Here is a 27,731-nt window from a genome sequence, read left to right as displayed (position 1 = left end):
CCTCCTTACCCCCTCCTCGACCTCGCTCTCCTTACCCCCCCTCGACCTCGCTCTCCTTACCCCCCCTCGACCTCGCTCTCCTTACCCCCCCTCGCTCTCCTTACCCCCCCTCGACCTCGCTCTCCTTACCCCCCCCTCGCTCTCCTTACCCCCCCCTGCGTCCCCGCTCTCCTCACCCGCCCCCGCGTCCCCGCTCACCCCCCTCACCCAGCTCTCACCACCCCGCACGTCCCCGCTCTCTCATCCTCCCGACCCTGCTCTTACCTGTCCTCGTTAATGCCACACATACGCACACGATCAGTGCTGCTCCAATTGTGCACACCACCATAGAGTGGGGCAGCCGATATCATGGCAGGTGATGGCCCCCCTGCAGCTGATGAGCGAGTCCGCAGCCCCCGGCCTCCCTCCACCGCGCTCGATGTAGAGTCTACCTGCAACAAGAAGGATATAACAGTTCAGATCTGAAGGTTAGCGAGGCTCGGAGCTAGTATGGCACCCTGACAGCTGGTGTATAGTATATACTGAGATGCCTGGCAGAGATGTGTGCCAAGCCCAACCATAATCATGAGAGTTATCATCCACACAACATATATAAGTGGTGCTGGGCAGGGGAGGCAGGGGGGGGCCAGGCCGGGCAGGGGAGGCAAGGGGGCCAGGCTGGGCAGGGGAGGCAAGGGGGCCAGGCTGGGCAGGGGAGGCAAGGGGGCCAGGCTGGCAGGGGAGGCAAGGGGGCCAGGCTGGGCAGGGGGGGCAAGGGGGCCAGGCTGGGCAGGGGGCCAGGCTGGGCAGGGGAGGCAGGGGGCCAGGCGGGGCAGGGGGCTAGGCTGGGCAGGGGAGGCAGGAGGTGCAGGGGGCCAGGCTGGGCAGGAGGGGCAGGGGGCCAGGCTGGGCAGGAGGGGCAGGGGGCCAGGCTGGGCAGGAGGGGCAGGGGGCCAGGCTGGGCAGGAGGGGCAGGGGGCCAGGCTGGGCAGGAGAGGCAGGAGGGGCAGGGGGGCCAGGCTGGGCAGGGGAGGCAGGGGGCCAGGCCGGGCAGGGGAGGCAGGAGGGGCAGGGGGCCGGGCAGGGCAGGGGGCCAGGCTGGGCAGGAGGGGCAGGGGGCCAGGCTGGGCAGGAGGGGCAGGGGGCCAGGCTGGGCAGGAGGGGCAGGGGGCCAGGCTGGGCAGGAGGGGCAGGGGGGCCAGGCTGGGCAGGAGGGGCAGGGGGCCAGGCTGGGCAGGAGGGGCAGGGGGCCAGGCTGGGCAGGAGGGGCAGGGGGCCAGGCTGGGCAGGAGGGGCAGGGGGCCAGGCTGGGCAGGAGGGGCAGGGGGCCAGGCTGGGCAGGAGAGGCAGGGGGCCAGGCTGGGCAGGAGAGGCAGGGGGCCAGGCTGGGCAGGAGGGGCAGGGGGCCAGGCTGGGCAGGAGGGGCAGGGGGCCAGGCTGGGCAGGAGGGGCAGGGGGCCAGGCTGGGCAGGAGGGGCAGGGGGCCAGGCTGGGCAGGAGGGGCAGGGGGCCAGGCTGGGCGAAGGGGGCCAGGCTGGGCAGGAGGGGCAGGGGGCCAGGCTGGGCAGGAGGGGCAGGGGGCCAGGCTGGGCAGGAGAGGCAGGGGGCCAGGCTGGGCAGGAGAGGCAGGGGGCCAGGCTGGGCAGGAGGGGCAGGGGCAGGGGGCAGGAGGGGCAGGGGCAGGGGCCAGGCTGGGCAGGAGGGGCAGGGGGCCAGGCTGGGCAGGAGAGGCAGGGGGCCAGGCTGGGCAGGGGGCCAGGCTGGGCAGGGGGCCAGGCTGGGCAGGAGGGGCAGGGGGCCAGGCTGGGCAGGAGGGGCAGGGGGCCAGGCTGGGCAGGAGGGGCAGGGGGCCAGGCTGGGCAGGAGGGGCAGGGGGCCAGGCTGGGCAGGAGAGGCAGGGGGCCAGGCTGGGCAGGAGAGGCAGGGGGCCAGGCTGGGCAGGAGGGGCAGGGGGCCAGGCTGGGCAGGAGGGGCAGGGGGCCAGGCTGGGCAGGAGGGGCAGGGGGCCAGGCTGGGCAGGAGGGGCAGGGGGCCAGGCTGGGCAGGAGGGGCAGGGGGCCAGGCTGGGCAGGAGGGGCAGGGGGCCAGGCTGGGCAGGAGGGGCAGGGGGCCAGGCTGGGCAGGAGGGGCAGGGGGCCACGCTGGGCAGGAGGGGCAGGGGGCCAGGCTGGGCAGGAGGGGCAGGGGGCCAGGCTGGGCAGGAGGGGCAGGGGGCCAGGCTGGGCAGGAGGGGCAGGGGGTCAGGCTGGGCAGGAGGGGCAGGGGGCCAGGCTGGGCAGGGGGCCAGGCTGGGCAGGAGGGGCAGGGGGCCAGGCTGGGCAGGGGGCCAGGCTGGGCAGGAGGGGCAGGGGGCCAGGCTGGGCAGGGGGCCAGGCTGGGCAGGAGGGGCAGGGGGCCAGGCTGGGCAGGAGGGGCAGGGGGCCAGGCTGGGCAGGAGGGGCAGGGGGCCAGGCTGGGCAGGAGGGGCAGGGGGCCAGGCTGGGCAGGAGGGGCAGGGGGCCCCCAGGCTGGGCAGGAGGGGCAGGGGGCCAGGCTGGGCAGGGGGCCAGGCTGGGCAGGGGGCCAGGCTGGGCAGGGGGCCAGGCTGGGCAGGAGGGGCAGGGGGCCAGGCTGGGCAGGAGGGGCAGGGGGCCAGGCTGGGCAGGAGGGGCAGGGGGCCAGGCTGGGCAGGAGGGGCAGGGGGCCAGGCTGGGCAGGAGGGGCAGGGGGTCAGGCTGGGCAGGAGGGGCAGGGGGCCAGGCTGGGCAGGGGGCCAGGCTGGGCAGGGGGGCCAGGCTGGGCAGGGGGCCAGGCTGGGCAGGAGGGGCAGGGGGCCAGGCTGGGCAGGAGGGGCAGGGGGCCAGGCTGGGCAGGAGGCCAGGCTGGGCAGGAGGGGCAGGGGGCCAGGCTGGGCAGGAGGGGCAGGGGGCCAGGCTGGGCAGGAGGGGCAGGGTGCCAGGCTGGGCAGGAGGGGCAGGGGGCCAGGCTGGGCAGGAGGGGCAGGGGGCCAGGCTGGGCAGGAGGGGCAGGGGGCCAGGCTGGGCAGGAGGGGCAGGGGGCCAGGCTGGGCAGGAGGGGCAGGGGGCCAGGCTGGGCAGGAGGGGCAGGGGGCCAGGCTGGGCAGGAGGGGCAGGGGGCCAGGCTGGGCAGGAGGGGCAGGGGGCCAGGCTGGGCAGGAGGGGCAGGGGGCCAGGCTGGGCAGGAGGGGCAGGGGGCCAGGCTGGGCAGGAGGGGCAGGGGGCCAGGCTGGGCAGGGGGCCAGGCTGGGCAGCCCACGTTTCCCGGCCCCAGTGCTCACTCCCAGATGAATTAATGATGAGCTGCGACGCTCTGTGTATAAATGCTTCGGGAGATTCCTCGGTGCAGAATTCAGCAGATGAGGAGACGCTGCAGCGCAGGCGGTGACAATCCTCCGCCATACGGAGGCCCCATGTGACCCCTGTGAGACCCGTCCTGGTCCCGGGCGTTACAAGGATATTATGTATCTGCAGAGGTCACCAGATACCAGAGTTGATCACACAGGAGGTTTCCTCTGCAGTTTTGCCCGGGGTCGCTGCATTCCCTGCACATCGGCCGCCATGAGGAAGCAGCGTGACAGAGCGAGCTGCTGCCCCCCCGAGAAGCAGTGAGGACCCTCCGGAGTGGACGCACAGGGCAGCAGCACAGCAGCCATTGCACCGCGGGGCCGTCACCCAGCACCTTCATATTGCAGCTTTGTTGCCTCCATAACGTTAATGGATCACGCTCCAGGGAATCGATCAATGAGCGGATCGGAGAATGAGGAGCGGATCCCGAGAGCCCAGTACAATGTGTCTGCTGTGCGAGCAGATCTCATCAGGAGGAGAAAACGAAGAAACCCTGCACAAGGTGCAGCCCGAAACGCAGCGAACACCACGCCAATAACAACATACGCAGCTGGGTAACGAAGCACCGGAACCGAGGGATTCACAAATGATGGGCGCGACTCGGAGGGTGGGGGGTTCAAAGGAGCGCAGACGGCCCTGGACCCACTACTCAGGAGGAAACAACCGAGAGCAGACGGCCCTGGACCCACTACACAGGAGGATACAACCGAGAGCAGACGGCCCTGGACCCACTACACAGGAGGAAACAACCGAGAGCAGACGGCCCTGGACCCACTACACAGGAGGAAACAACCGAGAGCAGACGGCCCTGGACCCACTACACAGGAGGATACAACCGAGAGCAGACGGCCCTGGACCCACTACTAAGGAGGATACAACCGAGAGCAGACGGCCCTGGACCCACTACTCAGGAGGAAACAACCGAGAGCAGACGGCCCTGGACCCACTACTCAGGAGGAAACAACCGAGAGCAGACGGCCCTGGACCCACTACACAGGAGGAAACAACCGAGAGCAGACGGCCCTGGACCCACTACTCAGGAGGATACAACCGAGAGCAGACGGCCCTGGACCCACTACTCAGGAGGATACAACCGAGAGCAGACGGCCCTGGACCCACTACACAGGAGGAAACAACCGAGAGCAGACGGCCCTGGACCCACTACACAGGAGGAAACAACCGAGAGCAGACGGCCCTGGACCCACTACTCAGGAGGAAACAACCGAGAGCAGACGGCCCTGGACCCACTACACAGGAGGAAACAACCGAGAGCAGACGGCCCTGGACCCACTACACAGGAGGAAACAACCGAGAGCAGACGGCCCTGGACCCACTACTAAGGAGGATACAACCGAGAGCAGACGGCCCTGGACCCACTACTCAGGAGGATACAACCGAGAGCAGACGGCCCTGGACCCACTACACAGGAGGATACAACCGAGAGCAGACGGCCCTGGACCCACTACTCAGGAGGATACAACCGAGAGCAGACGGCCCTGGACCCACTACTAAGGAGGATACAACCGAGAGCAGACGGCCCTGGACCCACTACTCAGGAGGAAACAACCGAGAGCAGACGGCCCTGGACCCACTACTAAGGAGGATACAACCGAGAGCAGACGGCCCTGGACCCACTACACAGGAGGAAACAACCGAGAGCAGACGGCCCTGGACCCACTACACAGGAGGAAACAACCGAGAGCAGACGGCCCTGGACCCACTACTCAGGAGGAAACAACCGAGAGCAGACGGCCCTGGAGCCACTACTCAGGAGGAAACAACCGAGAGCAGACGGCCCTGGACCCACTACTAAGGAGGAAACAACCGAGAGCAGACGGCCCTGGACCCACTACACAGGAGGAAACAACCGAGAGCAGACGGCCCTGGAGCCACTACACAGGAGGAAACAACCGAGAGCAGACGGCCCTGGACCCACTACTCAGGAGGAAACAACCGAGAGCAGACGGCCCTGGAGCCACTACTCAGGAGGAAACAACCGAGAGCAGATGGCCCTGGACCCACTACTCAGGAGGAAACAACCGAGAGCAGACGGCCCTGGACCCACTATTCGGGAGGATACAACCGAGAGCAGACGGCCCTGGACCCACTACTAAGGAGAAAACAACCGAGAGCAGACGGCCCTGGAGCCACTACTCAGGAGGATACAACCGAGAGCAGACGGCCCTGGACCCACTACTCAGGAGGATACAACCGAGAGCAGACGGCCCTGGACCCACTACACAGGAGGAAACAACCGAGAGCAGACGGCCCTGGACCCACTACTCAGGAGGAAACAACCGAGAGCAGACGGCCCTGGACCCACTACACAGGAGGAAACAACCGAGAGCAGACGGCCCTGGACCCACTACACAGGAGGAAACAACCGAGAGCAGACAGCCCTGGACCCACTACACAGGAGGAAACAACCGAGAGCAGACGGCCCTGGACCCACTACTCAGGAGGAAACAACCGAGAGCAGACGGCCCTGGACCCACTACTCAGGAGGAAACAACCGAGAGCAGACGGCCCTGGACCCACTACTCAGGAGGAAACAACCGAGAGCAGACGGCCCTGGACCCACTACTCAGGAGGATACAACCGAGAGCAGACGGCCCTGGACCCACTACACAGGAGGAAACAACCGAGAGCAGACGGCCCTGGACCCACTACACAGGAGGAAACAACCGAGAGCAGATGGCCCTGGACCCACTACTCAGGAGGAAACAACCGAGAGCAGACGGCCCTGGACCCACTACTCAGGAGGATACAACCGAGAGCAGACGGCCCTGGACCCACTACTCAGGAGGAAACAACCGAGAGCAGACGGCCCTGGACCCACTACTCAGGAGGAAACAACCGAGAGCAGACGGCCCTGGACCCACTACTCAGGAGGAAACAACCGAGAGCAGACGGCCCTGGACCCACTACTCAGGAGGATACAACCGAGAGCAGACGGCCCTGGAGCCACTACTCAGGAGGAAACAACCGAGAGCAGACGGCCCTGGACCCACTACTCAGGAGGATACAACCGAGAGCAGACGGCCCTGGACCCACTACACAGGAGGAAACAACCGAGAGCAGACGGCCCTGGACCCACTACTCAGGAGGATACAACCGAGAGCAGACGGCCCTGGACCCACTACTCAGGAGGAAACAACCGAGAGCAGACGGCCCTGGACCCACTACTCAGGAGGATACAACCGAGAGCAGACGGCCCTGGACCCACTACACAGGAGGAAACAACCGAGAGCAGACGGCCCTGGACCCACTACTAAGGAGGATACAACCGAGAGCAGACGGCCCTGGACCCACTACTCAGGAGGAAACAACCGAGAGCAGACGGCCCTGGACCCACTACTCAGGAGGATACAACCGAGAGCAGACGGCCCTGGACCCACTACACAGGAGGAAACAACCGAGAGCAGACGGCCCTGGACCCACTACACAGGAGGATACAACCGAGAGCAGACGGCCCTGGACCCACTACTCAGGAGGATACAACCGAGAGCAGACGGCCCTGGACCCACTACACAGGAGGAAACAACCGAGAGCAGACGGCCCTGGAGCCACTACTCAGGAGGATACAACCGAGAGCAGACGGCCCTGGACCCACTACTCAGGAGGAAACAACCGAGAGCAAACGGCCCTGGACCCACTACACAGGAGGAAACAACCGAGAGCAGACGGCCCTGGAGCCACTACACAGGAGGGAACAACCGAGAGCAGATGGCCCTGGACCCACTACTAAGGAGGAAACAACCGAGAGCAGACGGCCCTGGACCCACTACTCAGGAGGAAACAACCGAGAGCAGACGACCCTGGAGCCACTACTCAGGAGGAAACAACCGAGAGCAGACGGCCCTGGACCCACTACACAGGAGGATACAACCGAGAGCAGACGGCCCTGGACCCACTACACAGGAGGATACAACCGAGAGCAGACGGCCCTGGACCCACTACTCAGGAGGATACAACCGAGAGCAGACGGCCCTGGACCCACTACTCAGGAGGAAACAACCGAGAGCAGACGGCCCTGGACCCACTACACAGGAGGATACAACCGAGAGCAGACGGCCCTGGACCCACTACACAGGAGGATACAACCGAGAGCAGACGGCCCTGGACCCACTACTCAGGAGGAAACAACCGAGAGCAGACGGCCCTGGACCCACTACTAAGGAGGAAACAACCGAGAGCAGACGGCCCTGGACCCACTACACAGGAGGATACAACCGAGAGCAGACGGCCCTGGACCCACTACTAAGGAGGAAACAACCGAGAGCAGACGGCCCTGGACCCACTACACAGGAGGATACAACCGAGAGCAGACGGCCCTGGACCCACTACCCAGGAGGAAACAACCGAGAGCAGACAGCCCAGGACCCACTACTCAGGAGGAAACAACCGAGAGCAGACGGCCCTGGACCCACTACTCAGGAGGAAACAACCGAGAGCAGACGGCCCTGGACCCACTACTCAGGAGGATACAACCGAGAGCAGACGGCCCTGGACCCACTACTCAGGAGGAAACAACCGAGAGCAGACAGCCCTGGACCCACTACACAGGAGGAAACAACCGAGAGCAGACGGCCCTGGACCCACTACTAAGGAGGAAACAACCGAGAGCAGACGGCCCTGGACCCACTACACAGGAGGATACAACCGAGAGCAGACGGCCCTGGAGCCACTACTCAGGAGGAAACAACCGAGAGCAGACAGCCCTGGACCCACTACTCAGGAGGAAACAACCGAGAGCAGACGGCCCTGGACCCACTACTCAGGAGGATACAACCGAGAGCAGACAGCCCTGGACCCACTACTCAGGAGGATACAACCGAGAGCAGACGGCCCTGGACCCACTACTAAGGAGGAAACAACCGAGAGCAGACGGCCCTGGACCCACTACTAAGGAGGAAACAACCGAGAGCAGACGGCCCTGGACCCACTACTCAGGAGGATACAACCGAGAGCAGACGGCCCTGGACCCACTACTCAGGAGGAAACAACCGAGAGCAGACAGCCCTGGACCCACTACACAGGAGGAAACAACCGAGAGCAGACGGCCCTGGACCCACTACTAAGGAGGAAACAACCGAGAGCAGACGGCCCTGGACCCACTACACAGGAGGATACAACCGAGAGCAGACGGCCCTGGAGCCACTACTCAGGAGGAAACAACCGAGAGCAGACAGCCCTGGACCCACTACTCAGGAGGAAACAACCGAGAGCAGACGGCCCTGGACCCACTATTCGGGAGGAAACAACCGAGAGCAGACGGCCCTGGACCCACTACTCAGGAGGATACAACCGAGAGCAGACGGCCCTGGACCCACTACTAAGGAGGAAACAACCGAGAGCAGACGGCCCTGGACCCACTACTCAGGAGGATACAACCGAGAGCAGATGGCCCTGGACCCACTACTCAGGAGGAAACAACCGAGAGCAGACGGCCCTGGACCCACTACTCAGGAGGAAACAACCGAGAGCAGACGGCCCTGGACCCACTACTCAGGAGGAAACAACAGAGAGCAGACGGCCCTGGACCCACTACTCAGGAGGATACAACCGAGAGCAGATGGCCCTGGACCCACTACTCAGGAGGAAACAACCGAGAGCAGACGGCCCTGGACCCACTACTCAGGAGGAAACAACCGAGAGCAGACGGCCCTGGACCCACTACTCAGGAGGAAACAACAGAGAGCAGACGGCCCTGGACCCACTACCCAGGAGGAAACAATAGAGAGCAGACGGCCCTGGAGCCACTACCAAGGAGGATACAACCGAGAGCAGACGGCCCTGGAGCCACTACCAAGGAGGAAACAACAGAGAGCAGACGGCCCTGGAGCCACTACCAAGGAGGATACAACCGAGAGCAGACGGCCCTGGACCCACTACTCAGGAGGAAACAACCGAGAGCAGACGGCCCTGGACCCACTACTCATGAGGAAACAACCGAGAGCAGACGGCCCTGGACCCACTACACAGGAGGAAACAACCGAGAGCAGACGGCCCTGGACCCACTACACAGGAGGATACAACCGAGAGCAGACGGCCCTGGACCCACTACTCAGGAGGATACAACCGAGAGCAGACGGCCCTGGACCCACTACTCAGGAGGAAACAACCAAGAGCAGACGGCCCTGGACCCACTACTCAGGAGGATACAACCGAGAGCAGACGGCCCTGGACCCACTACCCAGGAGGATACAACCGAGAGCAGACGGCCCTAGACCCACTACTAAGGAGAAAACAACCGAGAGCAGACGGCCCTGGACCCACTACTAAGGAGGAAACAACCGAGAGCAGACGGCCCTGGACCCACTACACAGGAGAAAACAACCGAGAGCAGACGGCCCCCCCCCCCCCCCCCCCCCCCCCCCCCCCCCCCCCCCCCCCCCCCCCCCCCCCCCCCCCCCCCCTCCCCGCCCCCCCCCCCCCCCCCCCCCCCCCCCCCCCCCCCCCCCCCCCCCCCCCCCCCCCCCCCCCCCCCCCACTACTAAGGAGGAAACAACCGAGAGCAGACGGCCCTGGACCCACTACTAAGGAGGAAACAACCGAGAGCAGACGGCCCTGGACCCACTACTAAGGAGGATACAACCGAGAGCAGACGGCCCTGGACCCACTACTAAGGAGGAAACAACAGAGAGCAGACGGCCCTGGACCCACTACTAAGGAGAAAACAACCGAGAGCAGACGGCCCTGGACCCACTACCAAGGAGGAAACAACAGAGAGCAGACGGCCCTGGACCCACTACCCAGGAGGAAACAACAGAGAGCAGACGGCCCTGGAGCCACTACCAAGGAGGAAACAACAGAGAGCAGACGGCCCTGGACCCACTACCCAGGAGGAAACAACAGAGAGCAGACGGCCCTGGAGCCACTACCAAGGAGGATACAACCGAGAGCAGACGGCCCTGGAGCCACTACCAAGGAGGAAACAACAGAGAGCAGACGGCCCTGGACCCACTACTCAGGAGGAAACAACCGAGAGCAGACAGCCCTGGACCCACTACTCAGGAGGAAACAACCGAGAGCAGACGGCCCTGGACCCACTACCCAGGAGGAAACAACTGAGAGCAGACGGCCCTGGACCCACTACCAAGGAGGATACAACCGAGAGCAGACGGCCCTGGACCCACTACTCAGGAGGATACAACCGAGAGCAGACGGCCCTGGACCCACTACTAAGGAGAAAACAACCGAGAGCAGACGGCCCTGGACCCACTACTCAGGAGGATACAACCGAGAGCAGACGGCCCTGGAGCCACTACTCAGGAGGAAACAACCGAGAGCAGACAGCCCTGGACCCACTACTCAGGAGGAAACAACCGAGAGCAGACAGCCCTGGACCCACTACTCAGGAGGATACAACCGAGAGCAGACGGCCCTGGACCCACTACTAAGGAGAAAACAACCGAGAGCAGACGGCCCTGGACCCACTACTCAGGAGGATACAACCGAGAGCAGACGACCCTGGAGCCACTACTCAGGAGGAAACAACCGAGAGCAGACAGCCCTGGACCCACTACTCAGGAGGATACAACCGAGAGCAGACAGCCCTGGACCCACTACTAAGGAGAAAACAACCGAGAGCAGACGGCCCTGGAGCCACTACTCAGGAGGAAACAACCGAGAGCAGACAGCCCTGGACCCACTACTCAGGAGGATACAACCGAGAGCAGACGGCCCTGGACCCACTACTCAGGAGGATACAACCGAGAGCAGACGGCCCTGGAGCCACTACTCAGGAGGATACAACCGAGAGCAGACGGCCCTGGACCCACTACACAGGAGGAAACAACAGAGAGCAGACGGCCCTGGAGCCACTACTCAGGAGGATACAACCGAGAGCAGACAGCCCTGGAGCCACTACTCAGGAGGAAACAACCGAGAGCAGACGGCCCTGGAGCCACTACTCAGGAGGAAACAACCGAGAGCAGACGGCCCTGGAGCCACTACTCAGGAGGATACTTAGAGATGAAAGAGTAACAAGTGTCCAATTCAGACAACTATTTCAGGGAAGACTTTGTGTATTTCAGCAGAACAAAAGGTAAACCATCACAGGGCACCATCAAGGGGAATAGAGACGGCCGAAACTCCGAACTGTTCCCACAAAGGTGAAGCTATAGTTGTCGACAAAGTCTCAAGATTAGGATTCCTGGCGATGTGCGGCTCGGCACTGAGCCTGGCGATGTGCGGCTCGGCACTGAGCCTGGCGATGTGCGGCTCGGCACTGAGCCTGGCGATGTGCGGCTCGGCACTGAGCCTGGCGATGTGCGGCTCGGCACTGAGCTTGGCGATGTACGGCTGCTGCAGTTGCTCGGCGATGTACGGCTCGGCACTGAGCTTGGCGATGTACGGCTCGGCACTGAGCTTGGCGATGTACGGCTCGGCACTGAGCTTGGCGATGTACGGCTCGGCACTGAGCTTGGCGATGTACGGCTCGGCACTGAGCTTGGCGATGTACGGCTCGGCACTGAGCTTGGCGATGTACGGCTCGGCACTGAGCTTGGCGATGTACGGCTCGGCACTGAGCTTGGCGATGTACGGCTGCTGCAGTTGCTCGGCCATGAAGCTCCAGCTGGTGCAGTGTTTGTGCTGATGTTAACAGAGGAGATCTGGACGCTGCAGTTATGGGGTCAGCAGCAGGGCTGTGTAGTCGGAGTCGGAGCTCATTTTGGTGGAGTCGGAGTCAGTATAAAATGCACCGACTCCGACTCCTAAAATATATGATAAATTGGGTCCAGCGGTCAGTGCAGAATGTGATGAATATTTTTTCATAGGAATTTGGGAAAGTTCTGAAATGTCCTATAAATGGCTGTTCTATTCCTGATCTAAGGCCACATTCACACACAGCGTATTTGCTGCGGCTTTTGAGGATACGTTTGTCAGCTGCAAAAGTAGATCAGCTTTTTAAAAAACCGCATCACCTGAAAGGCTTCTGAGCTCATAATGTTTTCAATAGCAAAAGCAGATTAGAAAACACCACAAACTGACTGCTCATTCTGTGCGGATCCGCACAACACGCGGTGTCTGAATGTCCCATCTTTCGCCCATTGCCTTTGCTGGATGCCGGAGTCACTGCATTTCACTGAAGTTTTTTGCCATCAATGTTCGATATGTTTGTGACAAGAAAGAAATTGTTAGCAAGACACCGGCAGTAAAAGATAGTAAAGCTCAGCACAGCAGCCAGTTTCTCCAGGCCTTAGTGGAAAAAGTTCTGCCAGATTAGGAACGCAAAAAAGAACAGGTTCTTGCCATTGTAACGGACAATGCTTCAAACTTGATAAGTACAATTACACTGATGAATGAGAGGAATGAACAGCAGCTAGAAGACAATGTAGGATTCAGTATGTGTGAGATGGAGCCACAGCGCTGCTCATGTAACTGAGGCACAAGCAGATATTACAACAGAAGAACAGCAAAATGATACTTTAGCAAGAGATGATCTTGTTGAAGCTGCTTCAAAACACTTTCTTATTCATCACATGCGCTGTGTTGTGCACATGCTGCAGCTGGCAATAAGAGTCTGCAAGAGGGACCCTGGTTTCACACATCCGGCTTTTCACCGGTTTAGCGGATGCGGCGCACTCCAATACAGTGTATACAGTACAGTGGCAGCACGACAAACGCCGGTCACATGCTGTCATGTGACCGGAGCATGTGACCCGGAAGTTGCGGCGCTGCCACTGTACTGTATCATACTGTACTGGAGTGCGCCGCATCCGCCAAACCGGTGAGAAACCGGATGTGTGAAACTGGGCGGACATGCTGTAAATCTAATTGGAAAAGTGAGGAAGTTGGTTATTGCGGCCAGAACCCCTAAAATTTATTCCATCTTGAAGAGATGTGCTGGGAAAGGGGCAATTGTTGATCAAGCCACTCGGTGAGGCAGCACTTATTTAATGACAGCTTGAACTAAAATCGTTTCTTATAGATATGATAAACCCTCAAGTAACATTAAATGAAGGTCAATGGACACAGGTGGCAGAATTGAAGGAACTGCTTAATCACCCATTTACCGTGACTAAAAAATTACAAGCTGAAGATTTAACTCCTGGCATTTTCATAAGGGAGTAGAAGAACTTGCTATTTTGCCTGTCCCAAAGAGGAGGTTTAATCGCAGAAGGCATTTCTGCTCCAATGAAACGGAGACACAGCTATTGGAAAATAAAATTCTTTTGGCAGCTGTTTATGTGAACCCAAGTCCTCGTATACTGCTTGATGATCAACAGCTTACTAAAGGAAAAGAAGCTCTGAGTGAGGTAGCAGTTAGGATGAGCGGCTACAGGACTGCCAGGCGGAAGAGGACTTGGGGCCTGACAGTGCTACTGCTGCCGTATCTTCATCCTCATCAGATGAGGCGTTTAACTTTGACAAGTATTTGGATGACATGGAGCAGGCAAAGCGTTGCCGCAAGGAAAAAGATTTCACTCCGTCTCCTATAGCAGCAGATTGACCAGATTTCACCGCGTCTCCTATAGCAGCAGATTGGCCAGATGTCACCGCGTCTCCTATAGCAGCAGATTGGCCAGATGTCACCGCGTCTCCTATAGCAGCAGATTGGCCAGATGTCACCGCGTCTCCTATAGCAGCAGATTGGCCAGATGTCACCGCGTCTCCTATAGCAGCAGATTGGCCAGATGTCACTGCGTCTCCTATAGCAGCAGATTGGCCAGATGTCACTGCGTCTCCTATAGCAGCAGATTGGCCAGATGTCACTGCGTCTCCTATAGCAGCAGATTGGCCAGATGTCACTGCGTCTCCTATAGCAGCAGATTGGCCAGATGTCACTGCGTCTCCTATAGCAGCAGATTGGCCAGATGTCACTGCGTCTCCTATAGCAGCAGATTGGCCAGACGTCACTGCGTCTCCTATAGCAGCAGATTGGCCAGATGTCACTGCGTCTCCTATAGCAGCAGATTGGCCAGACGTCACCCGCGTCTCCTATAGCAGCAGATTGGCCAGATGTCACCGCGTCTCCTATAGCAGCAGATTGGCCAGATGTCACCGCGTCTGCTATAGCAGCAGATTGACCAGATGTCACCCCCGTCTCCTATAGCAGCAGATTGACCAGATTTCACCCCGTCTCCTATAGCAGCAGATTGCCCAGATGTCACTGCGTCTCCTATAGCAGCAGATTGCCCAGATGTCACTGCGTCTCCTATAGCAGCAGATTGGCCAGATGTCACTGCGTCTCCTATAGCGGCAGATTGGCCAGATGTCACTGCGTCTCCTATAGCGGCAGATTGGCCAGATGTCACTGCGTCTCCTATAGCGGCAGATTGGCCAGATGTCACTGCGTCTCCTATAGCGGCAGATTGGCCAGATGTCACTGCGTCTCCTATAGCAGCAGATTGGACAGATGTCACCGCGTCTCCTATAGCAGCAGATTGGCCAGATGTCACTGCGTCTGCTATAGCAGCAGATTGACCAGATGTCACCCCGTCTCCTATAGCAGCAGATTGGCCAGATGTCACTGCGTCTGCTATAGCAGCAGATTGGCCAGATGTCACTGCGTCTCCTATAGCAGCAGATTGGCCAGATGTCACTGCGTCTCCTATAGCAGCAGATTGGCCAGATGTCACTGCGTCTCCTATAGCAGCAGATTGGCCAGATGTCACTGCGTCTCCTATAGCAGCAGATTGGCCAGATGTCACTGCGTCTCCTATAGCAGCAGATTGGCCAGATGTCACTGCGTCTCCTATAGCAGCAGATTGTCCAGATGTCACTGCGTCTCCTATAGCAGCAGATTGGCCAGATGTCACTGCGTCTCCTATAGCGGCAGATTGGCCAGATGTCACTGCGTCTGCTATAGCAGCAGATTGACCAGATGTCACCCCGTCTCCTATAGCAGCAGATTGGCCAGATGTCACTGCGTCTCCTATAGCAGCAGATTGACCAGATGTCACTGCGTCTCCTATAGCAGCAGATTGTCCAGATGTCACTGCGTCTCCTATAGCAGCAGATTGGCCAGATGTCACTGCGTCTCCTATAGCAGCAGATTGGCCAGATGTCACTGCGTCTCCTATAGCAGCAGATTGGCCAGATGTCACTGCGTCTCCTATAGCAGCAGATTGGCCAGATGTCACTGCGTCTCCTATAGCAGCAGATTGTCCAGATGTCACTGCGTCTCCTATAGCAGCAGATTGTCCAGATGTCACTGCGTCTCCTATAGCAGCAGATTGGCCAGATGTCACTGCGTCTCCTATAGCAGCAGATTGACCAGATTTCAGTAACATTTTTCACTTGCTCTCAAAGAAATAGAAAAATTCAACCGTTCATCAAAACTGAGTGTGCATGAGGCCATTCCTTTATACCCGGAGATTGTTAGAGATGTTGCCATGTGGTTACGGTTTTGCCTGCAACCCAAGTTACTGTAGAGAGGTCGTTCTCCAGCCTTAACATTATGAGGTCAGATTTGAGGTCATCTGCGAAGGAGGATCTGATGGAGGCAATTCTATTTCTTAGAACAAATTCATGGACTGCACACATGGTATTTACTATGTTTTTGATGGATCTATATGATTGAGATATATATATATATATATATATATATATATATATATATCTAATTGCCTTATTCTGTCTGTCTGTCTGTCTTGCTCCAAAATTGTGTCCTTACGGTGACACAAAGCGGATTGGCCGCTGGCCTCGCCATGGCCCCGCCCCCCCCCACGGATTGGTCGCTCACCCTGGCTCCCCCCCCCACACGGATTGGCCGGCCGCTCGCACAGGCTCCGCCCCCCACACGGATTGGCCTCTCGCCCCGGCACCCTGCACGTATTGGCAACTCGGCCACGCCCCGCCCCCCTCACGCAATGCATGCTCGCTCTGGCCCCGCCCCCCGCACGCATCCCCCGAACTGACACGGAGACACGACTCCCAGGGGAGTACTGTACCCCCGGGAGCCCACACCAGCATACGCCGCCAACCCAGCCGACACAAACCCTCGCATTGTTGGGGTTTGCCGCCGTATGCTGGTGTGGGCTCCCGTGCGAGTGGGGGACGGGATGCGCTGGTAACCATGGTAGCATAGTTACCAGCGCATCAAGGTCCTGCAGCGGCGGAACATCCACACGCACACACATAACAACAGACACACACACACCTCACACACACATCAGATCACATCCACACACTCACAGCATCCGGAGATATCGCTTGCTTCTCGGCCGCGATACTGTGCTGTGAGCTTCCAGGACCTGCCGGAGGATCACATGGCCAGAAGCATGTGGTATCTCCGGATGTTGTGAGTGAGCGCGTATGTGCAATATCGTCAATGTGTGTGAGTGTATGCGATCGGGTGGGTGTGAGTGTATGCGATCGGGTGGGTGTGAGTGTATGCGATCGGGTGGGTGTGAGTGTATGCGATCGGATCTGTGAGTGTCGGCAGAGGAGCACGGCGTGCTGGAGGAGGCTGGGAGGAGAGAGCCTGATCCTGGGGAAGGCTGGGAGGGGGAGGCTGATGTTGGGGGAGGCTGGGAGGGTGTAGGCTGATGCTGGGGGAGGCTGATGCTGGGGGTGGCTGGGATGAGAGAGGCTGATGCTGGGGGAGGCTGATGCTGGGGGAGGCTGGAAGGAGAGAGGCTGATGCTGGGGGAAGCTGATGTTGGGGGAGGCTGGGAGGGTGTAGGCTGATGCTGGGGGAGGCTGATGCTGGTGGAGGCTGGGAGGGTGTAGGCTGATGCTGGGGGAGGCTGATGCTGGTGGAGGCTGGGAGGAGAGAGGCTGATGCTGGGGGAGGCTGATGCTGGGGGTGGCTGGGATGAGAGAGGCTGATGCTGCGGGAGGCTGGAAGGAAAGAGGCTGATGCTGGGGGAGGCTGGGAGGTGGAGGCTGATGCTGGGGGAGGCTGATGCTGGGGGAGGCTGGAAGGAGAGAGGCTGATGCTGGGGGAGGCTGGGAGGTGGAGGCTGATGCTAGGGGAGGCTGGGAGGAGAGAGGCTGATGCTGGAGGAGGCTGGGAGGAGAGAGGCTGATGCTGGGGGAGGCTGGGAGGAGAGAGGCTGATGCTGGGGGAGGCTGGGAGGCGGAGGCTGATGCTGGGGGAGGCTGGGAGGCGGAGGCTGATGCTGGGGGAGGCTGGGAGGCGGAGGCTGATGCTGGGGGAGGCTGGGAGGCGGAGGCTGATGCTGGGGGAGGCTGGAAGGAGAGAGGCTGATGCTGGAAGAGGCTGATGCTGGGGGAGGCTGATGCTGGGGGAGGCTGGAAGGAGAGAGGCTGATGCTGGGGGAGGCTGATGCTGGGGGAGGCTGGGAGGAGAGAGGCTGATGCTGGGGGAGGCTGGAAGGAGAGAGGCTGATGCTGGGGGAGGCTGATGCTGGGGGAGGCTGGAAGGAGAGAGGCTGATGCTGGGGGAGGCTGATGCTGAGGGAGGCTGGGAGGTGGAGGCTGATGCTGGGGAAGGCTGGGAAGAGGGAGGCTGGGAGGAGAGAGGCTGATCCTGGGGATGGCTGGGAGGAGAGAGGCTGATGCTGGGGGAGGCTGATGCTGGGGGAGGCTGGAAGGAGAGAGGCTGATGCTGGGGGAGGCTGATGCTGGGGGAGGCTGGGAGGGGGAGGCTGGGAGGAGAGAGGCTGATACTGGGGGAGGCTGGGAGGAGGGAGGCTGGGAGGGGGGAGGCTGAGAGAAGAGAGGCTGATGCTGGGGGAGGCTGAGGCTGGGAGGAGAGAGGCTGAGGCTGGGAGGAGAGAGGCTGATGCTGGGAGGAGAGAGGCTGATGCTGGGAGGAGAGAGGCTGATGCTGGGAGGAGAGAGGCTGATGCTGGGAGGAGAGAGGCTGATGCTGGTGCAGCATGGGGGATGGAGCACGATGGGGAGTGCGCAGCATGGCGGATGGAGCACGTTTGGGAGTGCGCAGCATGGCGGATGGACCACGTTTGGGAGTGCGCAGTATGGCGGATGGGCCACGTTTGGGAGTGCGCAGCATGGCGGATGGACCACATTTGGGAGTGCGCAGCATGGCGGATGGACCACGTTTGGGAGTGCGCAGCATGGCGGATGGAGAACGATGGGGGTGCGCAGCATGGGGGATGGAGCACGATGGGAGGTGCACACCTCCCCCCAACACACACACACAACACACCACACACACACTGGGAACCACAAACACCGCCCTACACAGACACCCACACACACAGACAACGCTGCACACACACAACACCCAACACACAAACACCGCGGCATACATAAATATACGCACATACCACGCAACACACACACATTGCACAAAACATACCTCCCCCCAAAACACACCACACCCAACAAAAATCATACATTAACTACACAACACGTAAATTCTAGAATACCCGATGCGTAGAATCGGGCCACCTTCTAGTATTATATATATATATATATATATATATATATATATATATATATATATATATTACATTTATAAAATTTATTTATTATGTAGTATTATACAACACTATGTAATACACTATGTAAGTGGCAAAAACAGTTTTAATCAAAAACATACTAAATAATAACATTTAGTATATTGCTTATATTTAAGCGAAAAATGTATTGTACAGTGTGATCATCAGACATTTAATCATTTTTATGATACAATAATCAAGATATTTAGAACATAAAATATATTTATTGGAATAGAACTTTAGAACACAACAAACTAATAAATTGTAATTATGTAATACAATTTGTAATTTTATATATACACACACCAGATATATATGTAATCTGTATATTACATAGTGTATTACATATTTACAATTTATTACAGTTTTTTGTGTTCTAAAGTTGTATCCAATAAATATATTTTATGTTCTATCCAAATATCTTGATTATTGTATCATAAAACTGATGAAATGTCTGATGGTCGCATACACATGTTCACACTGTACTGCAATACATTTTCCACTTAACTATAAGCAATATATGTCGGAGTCGTGGAGTCGGAGTCGGTGCAAGGGAAATTGAGGAGTCAGAGTCGAAGCTTTGGCTTACCGACTCCACAGCCCTGGTCAGCAGAGCGGTGGGGTCTGCCCTATGCTCCTCAGCACTCAGCTCCTCAGGCCCCCGCTCTATAATGTTACGGGGTCTCCACTTCGTGGCTGAGTTGCTGCAGTTTCTTCCACTTTTCAATAACATCAGTCACAGGTGATGCAGGGGGAGAGATTCAAGAGGAAAAAATGTCATGTTACTCCGGTGGCTGCTGTTACACTGTTACAGGGGCGCTGGTATCCGTGAGCTCTGCACCACTGGCCTCTGTCTCATCGCAGTAAAGGCAGAAAAGCCTACTGGGGGCGGAGGCTATACACTGGGGGGCAGAGGGGGTGGAGGCTATACACTGGGGGGCGGAGGCTATACACTGGGGGGCAGAGGGGTGGAGGCTATACACTGGGGGGGGGGGCGGAGGGGCAGAGGCTATACACTGGGGGGCGGAGGGGCAAAGGCTATACACTGGGGGGGGGGCAGAAGGCCGGAGGCTATACACTGGGGGGGGGGGCGGAGGGCCGGAGGCTATACACTGGGGGGGCGGAGGGCCAGAGGCTATACACTGGGGGGGCGGAGGGCCAGAGGCTATACACTGGGGGGGCGGAGGGCCAGAGGCTATACACTGGGGGGGCGGAGGGCCAGAGGCTATACACTGGGGGGGCGGAGGGCCAGAGGCTATACACTGGGGGGGCGGAGGGCCAGAGGCTATACACTGGGGGCGGCGGGGGGGAGGGCCAGAGGCTATACACTGGGGGGGGCGGAGGGCCGAGAGGCTATACACTGGGGGGGGCGGAGGGCCAGAGGCTATACACTGGGGGGGGCGGAGGGCCGGAGGCTATACACTGGGGGGGGGGGGCGGAGGGCCGGAGGCTATACACTGGGGGGGGGGCGGAGGGCCGGACGCTATACACTGGCCGGGGGGCGGAGGGCCGGAGGCTATACACTGGGGGGGGGGCGGAGGGCCGGAGGGCTATACACTGGGGGGGCGGAGGGCCGGAGGCTATACACTGGGGGGGGGGCGGAGGGCCGGAGGCTATACACTGGGGGGGGGCGGAGGGCCGGAGGCTATACACGGGGGGGGGGGGCGGAAGGCCGGAGGCTATACACTGAGGGGGGGGGGCGGAAGGCCGGAGGCTATACACTGGGGGGGGGCGGAGGGCTGGAGGCTATACACTGGGGGGGGGGGCGGAGGGCCGGAGGCTAGGAGGCTATACACTTGGGGGGGGGGCGGAGGGCCGGAGGCTATACACTTGGGGGGGGGGCGGAGGGCCGAAGGCTATACACTTGGGGGGGGGGGGGGCGGAGGGCCGGAGGCTATACACTTGGGGGGGGGGCGGAGGGCCGGAGGCTATACACTGGGGGGGGGGCGGAGGGCCGGAGGCTATACACTGGGGGGGGGGGGGGGCGGAGGGCCAGAGGCTATACACTGGGGGGGGCGGAGGGCCGGAGGCTATACACTGGGGGGGGGCGGAGGGGCCGGAGGCTATACACTGGGGAGGGGGGCGGAGGGCCGGAGGCTATACACTGGGAGGGGGCGGAGGGCCGGAGGCTATACACTGGGGGGGCGGAGGCTATACACTGGGGGGGGCGGAGGGCCGGAGGCTATACACTGGGGGGGGCGGAGGGCCGGGGCTATACACTGAGGGGGGGGCGGAGGGCCGGGGGCTATACACTGAGGGGGGGGCGGAGGGCCGGAGGCTATACACTGAGGGGGGGGGGGGCGGAGGGCTGGAGGCTATACACGGGGGGGGGGGGCGGAGGGGCGGAGGGCCGGAGGCTATACACTGGGGGGGGGGCGGAGGGCCGGAGGCTATATACTGGGGGAGGGGGGCGGAAGGCCGGAGGCTGTACACTGAGGGGAGGGGCGGAGGGCCGGAGGCTATACACTGGGGGGGGGGGCGGAGGCTATACACTGGGGGGGGGGGCGGAGGGCCGGAGGCTATACACTGGGGGGGGGGGGCGGAGGGCCGGAGGCTATACACTGGGGGGGGGGCGGAGGGCCGGAGGCTATACACTGGGGGGGGGCCGGAGGCTACACTGGGGGGGGCGGAGGGCCGGAGGCTATACACTGGGGGGGGGGGGGGCGGAGGGCCGGGAGGCTATACACTGGGGGGGGGGGCGGAGGGCCGGAGGCTATACACTGGGGGGGGGGGGCGGAGGGCCGGAGGCTATACACTGGGGGGGGGGGGGCGGAGGGTCGGAGGCTATACACTGGGGGGGGGGGGGGCGGAGGGTCGGAGGCTATACACTGGGGGGGGAGGCGGAGGCCGGAGGCTATACACTGGGGGGGGGGGCCGGAGGCTATACACTGGGGGGGGGGCGGAGGCTATACACTGGGGGGGGGGGGGCGGAGGGCTGGAGGCTATACACTGGGGGGGGGCGGAGGGCCGGAGGCTAGGAGGCTATACACTTGGGGGGGGGCGGAGGTCCGGAGGCTATACACTTGGGGGGGGGCGGAGGGCCGGAGGCTATACACTTGGGGGGGGGCGGAGGGCCGGAGGCTATACACTGGGGGGGGGGGGGCCGAGGGCCGGAGGCTATACACGGGGGGGGGGGGGGCCGAGGGCCGGAGGCTATACACTGGGGGGGGGGCGGAGGGCCGGAGGCTATACACTTGGGGGGGGCGGGGGGCCGGAGGCTATACACTGGGGGGGGGGGGGGCGGAAGGCCGGAGGCTATACACTGAGGGGGGGGGGCCGAAGGCCGGAGGCTATACACTGAGGGGGGGGGGCGGAAGGCCGGAGGCTATACACTGGGGGGGGGCGGAGGGCTGGAGGCTATACACTGGGGGGGGGGCGGAGGGCCGGAGGCTAGGAGGCTATACACTTGGGGGGGGCGGAGGGCCGGAGGCTATACACTTGGGGGGGGGGCGGAGGGCCGAAGGCTATACACTTGGGGGGGGGGGGGGGGGCGGAGGGCCGAAGGCTATACACTTGGGGGGGGGGCGGAGGGCCGGAGGCTATACACTTGGGGGGGGGGGGCGGAGGGTCGGAGGCTATACACTGGGGGGGGGCGGAGGGCCGGAGGCTATACACCGGGGGGGGGGGCGGAGGGCCAGAGGCTATACACTGGGGGGGCGGAGGGCCGGAGGCTATACACTGGGGGGGCGGAGGGCCGGAGGCTATACACTGGGGGGGCGGAGGGCCGGAGGCTATACACTGGGGGGGCGGAGGGCGGAGGCTATACACTGGGAGGGGGCGGAGGGCCGGAGGCTATACACTGGGGGGGGCGGAGGGCCGGAGGCTATACACTGGGGGGGGCGGAGGGCCGGGGGCTATACACTGAGGGGGGGCGGAGGGCCGGGGGCTATACACTGAGGGGGGGGGCGGAGGGCCGGAGGCTATACACTGAGGGGGGGGGCGGAGGGCTGGAGGCTATACACGGGGGGGGAGGGGCGGAGGGCCGGAGGCTATATACTGGGGGAGGGGGGGCGGAAGGCCGGAGGCTGTACACTGAGGGGGGGGGAGGAGGGCCGGAGGCTATACACTGAGGGGGGGGCGGAGGGGCGGAGGGCCGGAGGCTATACACTGGGGGGGGCGGAGGGCCGGAGGCTATACACTGGGGGGGGGCGGAGGCTATACACTGGGGGGGGCGGAGGGCCGGAGGCTATACACTGGGGGGGGGCGGAGGGCCGGAGGCTATACACTAGGGGGGGGGGGAACGAAGGGCCGGAGGCTATACACTGGGGGGGGCGGAGGGCCGGAGGCTATACACTGGGGGGGGGGGGGCGGAGGGCCGGAGGCTATACACTGGGGGGGGCGGAGGGCCGGAGGCTATACACTGGGGGGGGGGGGGCGGAGGGCCGGAGGCTATACACTGGGGGGGGGGGACGGAGGGCCGGAGGCTATACACTGGGGGGGGGCGGAGGGCCGGAGGCTATACACTGGGGGGGGGGCGGAGGGCCGGAGGCTATACACTGGGGGGGGGGCGGAGGCTATACACTGGGGGGGCGGAGGGCCGGAGGCTATACACTGGGGGGGGCGGAGGGCTGGAGGCTATACACTGGGGGGGGGGCGGAGGGCCGGAGGCTAGGAGGCTATACACTTGGGGGGGGCGGAGGTCCGGAGGCTATACACTTGGGGGGGGCGGAGGGCCGGAGGCTATACACTTGGGGGGGGGGGGGCGGAGGGCCGGAGGCTATACACTGGGGGGGGGGGGGGGGCGGAGGGCCGGAGGCTATACACTGGGGGGGGGGGCGGAGGGCCGGAGGCTATACACTGGGGGGGGGGGGGCGGAGGGCCGGAGGCTATACACTGGGGGGGGGGGGGCGGAGGGCCGGAGGCTATACACTGGGGGGGGGGGGGGAGGGACAGAGGCTATACACTGGGGGGGGCGGAGGTTAAGCTGGGGCCAAATGAAAAACCCAAATTCAGTGATCCCGGGCGAGTCCCGATACTTTACTGTACACATTGCAGGGTCCCAGGATGGAGGATCTGTATCGGGGAATGTTCCTGTGGTTTCTCACTGGCCGGGACGACCCTTCACTCAGGTTTCGGCGCAATGATGGCGCCGTCTGTGCCGTATTTCGGGACACTGCTTCTGCTTCTTGAACAGGGACCGGGGGACCGAGACCAGGAAGCGAGAAGCCGCCTCAGGTCGATGCCACAGTCACGGATACAGCAGCGGAACGAGGCCGAGGACAGAAGAGTGTACACCGCGAGAGAAGAGCAAGACCGGGCCAGAAATGCGCGGAGAGACCGTACAGCCGCCACTGAGGTCATGGATGCCGATTACCGCCCAGGAAATAATATGGTGACAAAACATTACATAACACCGGGCCCCAGACGCAGAGGAACCCCCTGCCCCCCGGAGACGCAGAGGAACCCCCTGCCCCCCGGAGACGCAGAGGAACCCCCAGCCCCCCGGAGACGCAGAGGAACCCCCTGCCCCCCGGAGACGCAGAGGAACCCCCTGCCCCCCGGAGACGCAGAGGAACCCCCTGCCCCCCGGAGACGCAGAGGAACCCCCTGCCCCCCGGAGACGCAGAGGAACCCCCCTGCCCCCCGGAGACGCAGAGGAACCCCCTGCCCCCCGGAGACGCAGAGGAACCCCCTGCCCCCCCGGAGACGCAGAGGAACCCCCTCCCCCCCGGAGACGCAGAGGAACCCCCTCCCCCCCGGAGACGCAGAGGAACCCCCTCTCCCCGCGGACGCAGAGGAACCCCCTCCCCCGCGGACGCAGAGGAACCCCATCCGAACACAGGCACACCTTCAATGGACACAGAGGGAATCCCCCCCCGCCTCTCCCAGCCCCCGGATATAGAGGACTCCACGCAGTCACCTGAAAACACACTGACATCATCACCGCACTCTCAATAAGTATTGGGGGTCCAGTATTTGGGAGGTAATGGAGGAAGATGGCAGTCCTGCCAGGTGCACCCCCCCACCAGGTGCACCCCCCACCCCCCCTGCCAGGTGCACCCCCCACCCCCCTGCCAGGTGCACCCCCCACCCGGTGCACCCCCCTGCCAGGTGCCCCCCCCCTGCAAAGTGCACCCCCCACCCTCCCTGCCAGGTGCATCCCCCCACCCCCCTGCCAGGTGCATCCCCCCCCACCCGGTGCACCTCCCTGCCAGGTGCGCCCCCATGCAAACTGCACCCCCCACCCCCCTGCCAGGTGCATCCCCCCACTCCTCTGCCAGGTGCATCCCCCCACCCCCCTGCCAGGTGCATCCCCTCACTCCTCTGCCAGGTGCATCCCCCCACCCCCCCTGCCAGGTGCATCCCCCCACTCCCCTGCCAGGTGCATCCCCCCACCCTCCCTGCCAGGTGCACCCCCCCACTCCCCTGCCAGGTGCATCCCCCCACCCTCCCTGCCAGGTGCACTCCCCCCCACCCCCCCCTGCCAGGTGCATCCCCCCCCACCCGGTGCACCTCCCTGCCAGGTGCGCCCCCCCTGCAAAGTGCACCCCCCACTCCCCTGCCAGGTGCACCCCCCACCTCCCTGCCAGGTGCACCCCCCACCTCCCTGCCAGGTGCACCCCCCACCTCCCTGCCAGGTGCACCCCTCACCTCCCTGCCAGGTGCACCCCTCACCTCCCTGCCAGGTGCACCCCTCACCTCCCTGCCAGGTGCACCCCCCACCTCCCTGCCAGGTGCACCCCCCACCTCCCTGCCAGGTGCACCCCCCACCTCCCTGCCAGGTGCACCCCCACCTCCCTTCCAGGTGCACCCCCCACCTCCCTGCCAGGTGCACCCCTCACCTCCCTGCCAGGTGCACCCCCCACCTCAATGCCAGGTGCACCCCCCACCTCAATGCCAGGTGCACCCCCCACCTCCCTGCCAGGTGCACCCCCCCACCTCCCTGCCAGGTGCACCCCCCCACCTCCCTGCCAGGTGCACCCCCATCACCAGCTTTCTTCTCTGTCCTGAAGGCACAGGATGCAGCTCAGCTCCCACTGCAGGCCTTTATTTTGAAAGCTGTGAGGGTCTCGCGCCTGCAGACCACCTGACGCTGCAGCACATTTCACCATTAGGGGCTGAATACACTGACAGATTCCGCCACCTTTAGTCCTTCCCTTCACCCTTGCACCAACCACAAAACTGGAGGTCCGCAGCACTCCCGGCCATTGTGGTCAATGGGAATCCTCTGGTGGTGGAGCCGCAGACGCCCCGCAGGCCATGGACGGTAAGAAGCCGGCGCCGAGGAGCCCAGAATCTGCGGGAAGTCTCCTCCGCGGCACTGACCCCAATGTGTCCCGGGGAGCAATGCAGCGAGCGCGTGCCCAGCACTAGGAACGGGCGCCCCTCAATGCACGAAGCCCCCGCCACGGCCTCCGACAACAGGTACTCACTTACATGGCGCCATCATATTCCACAGCGCTGTACAGACATCACTGTCCACCTCACAATCCACATTCCCGTCACTGGCAGTGGAGTGTGGGAGGCAACCACAGGCGGACATACACTCCAGCAGATGTGCTGACCACTGAGCCACCGTGCTGCGCCGCCCACTGAGCCACCGTGCAGCCCTATATACAGTACAGTGCTGACCACTGAGCCACCGTGCAGCCCTATATACAGTACAGTGCTGACCACTGAGCCACCGTGCAGCCCTATATACAGTACAGTGCTGACCACTGATCCACCGTGCAGCCCTATATACAGTACAGTGCTGACCACTGAGCCACCGTGCAGCCCTATATACAGTACAGTGCTGACCACTGATCCACCGTGCAGCCCTATATACAGTACAGTGCTGACCACTGAGCCACCGTGCTACCCTATATACAATACAGTGCTGACCACTGAGCCACCGTGCTGCCCCATATACACAGTACAGTGCTGACCACTGAGCCTCTGTGCTGCCCTATAGAGCGCAGTACTAATCACTAAGCCACCTGTGCAACCCTACATATAATTCAGTGCTAACCACTGAGCCGCCGTGGTGCCCAATATACAGCACAGTGTAGACCACTGAGGTACCATGCTTTCCTACATATAGACCAGTGCTGACTACTGAGCCCCCCTTGCTGCCTTATACGCAGTACAGTAATAACCATTGAGCCACAATATATAGTACAGTGCTAACCACTGAGCCACCTTGCTTCCCTATACAGTATGATGCTGACCACTGAGCCCCCTTGCTGCTTTATATATATAGTACAGTGCTGACACTGAGCCTACGTGCTTTCCTATATACAGTGCTGACCACTAAGCCACCGTGCTGATACATTATATATACACACAGTACAGTGCTGATCACTGAGCGTAGCTACTGCACTATATGCAGTATAGTTATGACAACTGAGCCACCATGCTTCCCTTTATATAATATTGCTGACCACTGAGCCACCATGCTAATTTATATATAGTAGTAGTGACCATTGAGCCACTGTGAGGCTTTATATACAGTACAGTGCTGACAGTACAGTGATAACCACTGAGCATCAGTGCTGCTCTATAAACAGTATAGTGAACCACTGAGCCCCCGTGCTGCCCTATAAATAGTACAATGCTAACCACTGAGTTACTGTGCTGCCCTATATATTTATACAGTACAGTGATAACCACTGAGCACCTGTGCCGCCTTATATATAGTACAGAGCTAACCACTGAGCCACTGTGCTATGTTATATACATTACAGTGCTGACCACTAAGCCACAGTGCTGCCCCTACATACAGTACAGTTTAACCAATCAGCCCCTGTGCTGCCCTATATACAGTATAGTGAGAACCAATGAGCCCCCGTACTGCCCTATATACAGTATAGTGATGACCTCTGAGCCGCCGTGCTGCTCTATATACAGTACGGTGCTAACCACTGAGCCTCTGTGCTGCTCTATATACAGTACTGACCACTGAGCCACCATGCAACCCTACATATAGTATATTACTGACCACTGAGCTGTCCTTCATTTAGTACAGTAATAACCACTGAGCCACCGTGATACCTAACATAGTACAGTTCTGACCACTGAGCCACCGTGCTGCTCTATATATAGT

The 27,731-nt window shown here is 61.5% G+C and overlaps 1 protein-coding gene across 1 annotated transcript in view; it reads right to left on the bottom strand.

Moving 5' to 3' along the window:
- Positions 1 to 27,731, bottom strand: part of BCORL1 (BCL6 corepressor like 1) — a 126,626-nt gene that overhangs the window by 94,797 nt on the left and 4,098 nt on the right. Inside the window, 1 exon segment of the mRNA XM_075323048.1 lies at positions 265 to 431. Within this exon segment, the coding sequence (XP_075179163.1) occupies positions 265 to 350 (86 nt within the window). The 5' untranslated portion in view covers positions 351 to 431.

Source organism: Anomaloglossus baeobatrachus, chromosome 9 (assembly GCF_048569485.1).
Source record: "Anomaloglossus baeobatrachus isolate aAnoBae1 chromosome 9, aAnoBae1.hap1, whole genome shotgun sequence".
In the NCBI taxonomy this organism is placed as follows: domain Eukaryota; kingdom Metazoa; phylum Chordata; class Amphibia; order Anura; family Aromobatidae; genus Anomaloglossus; species Anomaloglossus baeobatrachus.
The sequence above is the reverse complement of the archived record's forward strand: the minus strand, read 5'-3'. Positions and strand labels throughout refer to the sequence as shown.